Source organism: Cydia pomonella, chromosome 5, assembly GCF_033807575.1.
Source record: "Cydia pomonella isolate Wapato2018A chromosome 5, ilCydPomo1, whole genome shotgun sequence".
NCBI lineage: Eukaryota > Metazoa > Arthropoda > Insecta > Lepidoptera > Tortricidae > Cydia > Cydia pomonella.
In genome coordinates, this window is record NC_084707.1 from 238,382 (window position 1) to 245,503 (window position 7,122).

At 38.0% G+C, this 7,122-nt stretch overlaps 1 protein-coding gene across 1 annotated transcript; it reads left to right on the top strand.

Moving 5' to 3' along the window:
- Nucleotides 1–1,030: 1,030 nt before the first annotated feature.
- Nucleotides 1,031–3,567, top strand: LOC133518313 (uncharacterized). The gene is made up of 3 exons (XM_061851985.1): nt 1,031–1,762; nt 2,146–2,234; nt 2,630–3,567. The coding sequence occupies exons 1-3, from the start codon at nt 1,540–1,542 to the stop codon at nt 2,834–2,836; spliced, it is 519 nt and encodes a 172-aa protein (XP_061707969.1). The 5' UTR covers nt 1,031–1,539; the 3' UTR covers nt 2,837–3,567.
- Nucleotides 3,568–7,122: the final 3,555 nt, after the last annotated feature.

Here is a 7,122-nt window from a genome sequence, read left to right on the forward strand (position 1 = left end):
TGTCCATGTATAAATCACAAAGTTTGAAGTCTATTTCACGTTTTAGAAGTTAGCTTCACTAAGAAAGGATTTTATTAACAACAGTTTAGGAATATGTGTTGTATTGTAGTTGTACATCAGAATTCAATCCAAGGTAGCTGGTTCATATCCGGCTCGAAGGACCAAAATGTTACTGATTAATATGCTGGTCCCATTGGTAGGTGTTTGTTGAACAGAAACTAGAAACAGAATCAAAAGACAGAAAGTAAAAAAGAACATCAAAATTACAATAAAAAAATACAATTCAAAAATGTACTTAAAAAAGTTTAAAAAGTAAATTTTATCTAAAAAGGTGCGTCGCTCTTAAGTATCTATACAATGTGACTATTATAAGTAAATCTTAATAAGGATCTTAATACATAACAACTATTTTATTTAAACACATTTGTCGGTTTACCGGATTCTTGGTCTAAAAAAGGAACCCCAGTCCTACAAAGAAAATAGTGTTCACTCATTCCGCCGTCGCCATTATTTTGCAACTTCGCCGTCGCGGCCACATTCATTTTGGACATGCACTTAGTGCTGCGGTTTCCAGGCAATAAGCGCCCTTATGCCTTAGATTTACCGCTGACAACGGAGATGCCCGTGCCAACTCAATGTTCGGGCATTTAAATAGACTAATGTTTTATGTTAGACGATAACTGGAGCTATATATTAGTAGAGCCGCTGAGGTTTTCTCGAGGCTCGAGGTCGAGGTATGGAGTTCTTCAAAAAGTATTTCTATATGTTTCTCAATCGTCGGCATGTGACAATAAAAGTCATAATCATATAAATTTAACATTTATGATAACACTTATACGCTCTGTGCTATCAAATATCGTTATCTCAAATTACATTATAATACACCGTAATCGTAAAACAATAATTAGCTACCTCAAATGAAAATTTAATACGCGTTTATATATTAATATCTATCATTTTTTTATCAGTACTGGTCATCGTGTCATCGGAAGATCGGCGCTGGAAAAATTAGTCAATGAGATGCAGTTTCGTATTGCAACGAGAGGGTAAGTGAAATTTTGCAAACGAGGTCTTCAGATGCACGACAGCCGCATTAAAGACTTAGAAATATCAGTATTTTAGAAGTAAAAGTCATGTATACCTTGGTTCGTATGAATTAATGACACAATAAAAAAACTATAAATCCTTGAAGAGATATAGCTTTTTTGTCACAATCCATAACTCCCGCGGGAACAATAGATGCCTTTGTCCTTCAGTATACCTGCATGAAATAAGATCTTTTTCGCGCAAGTGTGATGAAAAGCAAATTACGACAATAATTTCAACTGACTTTCCAGTACCACCTTCTACCTCAATTAAACAAACCCAAGTCCGAGATTAATTACATGCTCTGATTAGGTAAGTATATTTCCTATATTTCGAATTACCATATATTTTGTGGTAACTCTTTTAGATACGTTGATAATATACATATATGTTTCGAAGATCTAGTCGAGTTACACCATCTGAATCATCTTTAGAAAATTGGCGTTAAGTGTTATGCCGGATTACTCACAACTGTACGTACAGGATATGCACAATAAACTTATTACCATTAATAAAAATTATATTTCGAGATTACTAAGGCGTACTGACGGCCTGAAACGTATCATTCGTGCCATTCCCGCCGCCGCCGCCACAATGTCGCCGGTCGCTCGCTCGCTGCTCGCGCTCGCCGCACTGCTTGCCACCGCCGACGCCGTTTGCACTTCAAACGTACATGGTAAGTCTTGGTATTATTTGCTACATGCTTTTATTTTACTTGCAATATTCGATACCTACTTCCCATTATTCGATTGAGCTTCACAAACATTTGCAATTTACATTTGCAAGTTGGGTAACAACGCAATATTGTGGTACCCTCGAGCTGATTTGATGACGGCGATTGGAACTCTGTGATAAAACGACACAAACTAATTGAGTTTATGTTTGTTAAAATTGTCTTAATGAGTATTAAATAGTTGCTTGTTCAATGAAAAGTACAGTCAGTGATGAAAGCATGTATGAAAACTGTAATTTTTGAGAAATACTTATTTTACTGGTAACTACACTGCTTTATAACATTGTCAGTTATTTAGTAATTATTTGGTCTTTATTTGTCCACAGGGAATGATACAGACCATGTGGAACTTTTAGGGCCATTTGAGGTTTCCAGTTCAGACGCCGAAAACGGGAAAGTCATTACTATTGAAGACGTAAGTTTTGTAATACATAAAATTGCATACATTTGCTTTCCTTTTTTAACGAAAGAAATGGAAGCCGTGTAGAGCCTTGAAAACGAGATACTGTCACTTAACATTTTGTACAACTAAAATTTTACCCACGATACAAACGTTTTAAATTAAATCAACAGGTGAAAATATTGCAACCGGAGGTATTCGTGTAATGCTGTATCACTTGTGTTCTATGTGTGTGACAAAAAGTGAGATCTAAGATAAATATAGTTTTTTAAATCGAAACCAATGTAGCACTTGTATAACGTTAACGGTTTTTCGTGAGTTTTAAAGTAAGAAGCAGTATTCAAAATTTTTATACGCGATTAAGTTCAATCGTTATCAAATAATAACGTTATTTTTTGTTTCATACGCAGACCTGCGGGTTTGGAAAACCAGTAGGCGTAACAATAAACGCCTGCAACAGCCACTCCAGCCGAACGTTTTCAGACGGGGAACCGCCACGTCTCAGCTCCAACATGAGTCGTGCGGAGGTGCGGTGCGAGCCCCGAGCTTGCCCGTCCGGAATTCATGTGCAAGTCATACAGTACTGTGATTCAGGAAACTATGTACCTAGACCATAAATATACGAAAATTGGAATTTCTTAAATTTATTTATTTGACCAAAGCGTAGCGAAGGCTTACGTTTTGACTCGGGCAATCTGCTTTCGTATGTCCGGATGTTCTCCTCTACAGGTCTACTCGTACAACCGATTCGCGTGAAATTTTGTGACCATATTCTATGATTCAATAGATTTATTTTGTCGATCCAGATTTGATCCAGCGGATTCATGGTACGTCACACGTAAACAAATAGTTGTATCGATATGATAAGAGTTTCTTCCATGACAAACATGTTTACAGATTGATTTGCAAAAAAATCAGATATTTTAGACCGCAGATTTAGGGGGTATTTAGACATTTTCGCTATGGCGCTTGAACCAAAACATTTAGTACGAAGGCTACTGTTTGTTAAATTAAGATTGTTTACGAGTGTTGAAGTAAGAACTTGGAGTTAAATAAAAGTAATTGATTGTACCAAGGACTTTGATTCATCAAATCATCACATTGGTTTTTGTGAAACTACTTTAACTGCTCAATTACGTTATCATATCTTGTGGCTCTATTTGCTGTGGTAAGTATAGCTTTCAACATCTCTCATGAACCACACCTAATCTAAAGCGTTTGGTTCTGTTTCATGGCCTTTTGAATAGTTTGTCGTGTAAGTATACATATATATTCATTATAATATCATAACTTTCCTCTTGTCGGCGGAACGTATATATTGTGGCATACAAATCGAAGATCAACAGAGTAACTAACTCTTCTTTCACTACGCCATCGCCACTACAAATCGGGATGGAACAATCGAGAAATAACCAGTTCACCGGAGCGATAACGGAGACAGTAATTGGTCAAACGGCCATCTCAGACAATCTCGCAGGCACAATTAGTCTACGACTGCGGTGCTCAAACTTTGGATCTTTATGGCCGAAAGCTAATTGCAATTGACCTTAACGACTTAATTGACGGTTACAGTTTACGGTTCAATTTGTAATGGGTAATTGTCAATTGCAATTAACGTTCGGCCAATTCTGCTTTATGGCTGCCACTAGTTTAACACTGACATTTTCGCTATAGTTACCGCAATACCAACTGGCGACTCAGGTCATAATGCTATCTCCTTTACCCTTGTTAAGACCAACCGAGAGTAAAATAGATGGATGGGATTTCATTTTGGTGTTAAAATACTGCCGCCGCCAGCCGTGTGGCTAAGGCAGTCATGGTAATTGCTACTAAAGGAATGGTGAACGACAGCTTAGCTAGGACTTCGTGTAACACCGGCTTCCGACACGTCGGAAGGGAGGAGCCCATGCGATATCTTACCGAACAAATCGTTCTGCCATTTTTTGCGGGGGGAAACATGCACACAGTGGCACTTCTCACTCACTACATACAAAATCCAATTTGTAATGACGACACAAATACATAGAAAATGACCCACGTCAAAGACAAATCTTGCACACCTCGATCTCTTTTTGTGCATGGACGAGTCACAACAAACTTTATTTAACTTGCAATAATATGTATGTGAATTTGTGATCGCTGCCGTCAAAACGTTCCACTTCGGCGTTTGCCATAAGGTCGAGATTTGCTTGTATCTTCAGACGTTTTGCCGGCCACGGTCACAATTATAATATCTACAATTTTTATAGGCTGTACTAATTAAAGAGAGTAAAGAGTAATGAATTATTATTATTATTTTACATTTAGTATGCAAAATACCTGTAGCTTATATATTTTATATCACCCCTTAAGAGTTTGAGAGCCTCTGCAGTCTAGATAGTCCAGGAGCCAATTAAAAATATTTCCGTTAAGAAAGGGGGATTGTTTCAATACTCGCCTTTCTGAAACAAAACGATTTCAACCCCAATCCCTCAACTTTAGGTTCAAAATGGCTGGCAAGGGGAATTGAATGGTTGGAATGAAAATATAGAGTTGAAAATTGGTCCCGAGTCGAGTATGGATGTAGAAAATTGCGATTGGATCGAGATGAGAAAGGTTGATTGTAACCTATCGATTAGTTTGTTTGTAAATAGATATTTTTTCTGAATCTTAAATCCAGGACTCGTAAACTTTAATGATTACAGTAAAGTCTCGCTTATCCGGATCATCGCTTGACGCTGAAAAAACGAAATGACTGTAAGTCACGATTTGCAAAATTTCTTCCCTAAATATATGGCCTCGAAATAAGTACAAAAATACAAAGCCGAAGAGTGTAATTAGGTAGATAACTAGTGGGTCTGTGAGCTTTGGACGTGAGCGATGAATCTTTCATAAGGTTACAAAATGTTAAAACAACTTACTTCTTACTTACTTCGTTGAGTCATTTGCACAGTGTACTCAGAATGCTCTTAAGTCCTTTTGGCCAATTTTCACCACTTTGAACATTTTCTGAAAAACGAAACGACAGAAAAAAATGGTGTAACTACTGAAATTGCACTCAAAATTTCACGAAAATCGGTTAAGAAATGCAACCTGTAGACGAGAATATCCGGACATACGAAATCAGATTGCTCGAGACAAACGGAGACCTTCGCTAACGCGTCGGTTAATTATACTGCTAGTTATTTATATCGTAATAAGGCTAATCAAAGTAAAAAATATTTATAAGTGATTTCTATAATATGACTATTTTGTAGGTAGAAACCTCTGTGATCCGTCAACGGTCGGTTTTTTGCCCGTCCGGATTAACGAGATCCCACAAAGTATCCTATGTCCTTCCTAGGGTATCAGACTATCTCTAAACCAAAACTCAATGCAGCGGTTTAAGCGTGGAGAGGTGACAGACAGACAGATAGACAGAGTTACTTTTTAAGCATTAAGATCAAGCAGGAAACAAACTCAATTCCATTTTTGAGTCTGAATCTTTCAGATTTTAGTAAGTTTTGTTTAATCTTTCATATTTCACAGAATTAAACAGAAGTAAGCACTTAATCTCCCTAGTGCTGCATTAAATCTTGAGATGCTGTATTCAAAAACTTATTTAGCATCTGTATGGCTGCATCCAGTTTAAAGTTGACCCCGCGCTGAATAACCACTTCGCGACTAAGTACCGGTCAGATTCGGGCTACACCAGATATACTGCTGCAGTAATGTGCACCGCATTACTCCTGCAGTGAACCGTACCGCAGCAGTAAACCGTACTGCAGCAGTAAATCTGAACGGTACTTTTTGTTTTTTCAGACTAGTTATTATGTCGAAAAAGTATAGATTTGAATTTGTTAATTTACGTGTAAAAAAAGTGAGTGCGTGTGTTTAAAGTTGGGTGTACACAGCGTGAAAAATTGGAAACTATAACACTCAGATAGCATAAGATCGGCAATATACATAGCCCTCGATACTCTAGTCTATGAGTCCTCTATAATAACATGTTAAGGATCTTAATGGGACTTCCTAGATTCTGGTTCTGCAGCGCATTTAGCATGTTTTCCGGTACCCACGTAGACGATTTACATTTACGTGTTATGTTTTTGATTCCGAATGGAGAGTCAAAGTGATACCATAAAAAAATTTGGCACTCCCATGGCACTCCCTATTTCTACGAAAACGATACCAAACATGGCAGTAGCCTCACTAATGTAAAGATAAAATTGAGAGCCCTAAAATAAACTTTCAACAGAAACTATTCAAAAACTAAAACTCAAAAACTATTCAAGATATCGAAAAACTTGACCAATTTTAATCAGCTTTCATATAATGTGTGTCTGTGTAGTCATGTCGCGAAGACGAAATTTTCCAAGATATATGTGTAAAACCCAAAAATGGGACCATCAAACCCACCTCTACTCCTCGGCTCAAGGGCTACGGCAGGGGACTTTTGATATGTTCACCTCCTAACTAGTCCCAAAAAGGTACGGAGTCAAAAATTGATAAAAAAATTCCCTCTATACCGTCTGTACAATGGAGAATGATGCTCCGAAGAACGTTTTGGATTGGTGCCATCGTCACGTTTTTATCACCGCACCTCCCGCCAAAGAAGCAAAGCTCATCCTCACTTCTTAGATACATGGCACACCAAGAATAAGCAGGCATCTCGCTCGTTTCTCCCTAGAACGTGCTGAATGTGGAATGAATTGACTCCTGAGGAATTTCCTTTGCGCTACGACATGGGATTCTTCAAGAGGCGGATATTTAGGGTTCTCAAGGCTCGGCAACGCTGAACTGGTAAACTGTGAAAACTGTACTCAACATCAGTACACAATCTAGAGGAAGAGGCAGACGTCCAGCCACCTGGTGGTCAACTGTGCAGAAGGATTTAAAAGCCCCGAAACTTACACTAACGAAAACCCAGGATAGATTATCCTGG

Coding starts and splice junctions, on each gene's coding strand:
- LOC133518313 (XM_061851985.1), top strand. CDS start 1,540: ATGCCGGATTACTCACAACTGTACGTACAGGATATGCACAATAAACTT. Junction 1,763..2,145: donor TTGCACTTCAAACGTACATG/GTAAGTCTTGGT, acceptor ATTTGTCCACAG/GGAATGATACAGACCATGTG. Junction 2,235..2,629: donor AAGTCATTACTATTGAAGAC/GTAAGTTTTGTA, acceptor TTTCATACGCAG/ACCTGCGGGTTTGGAAAACC.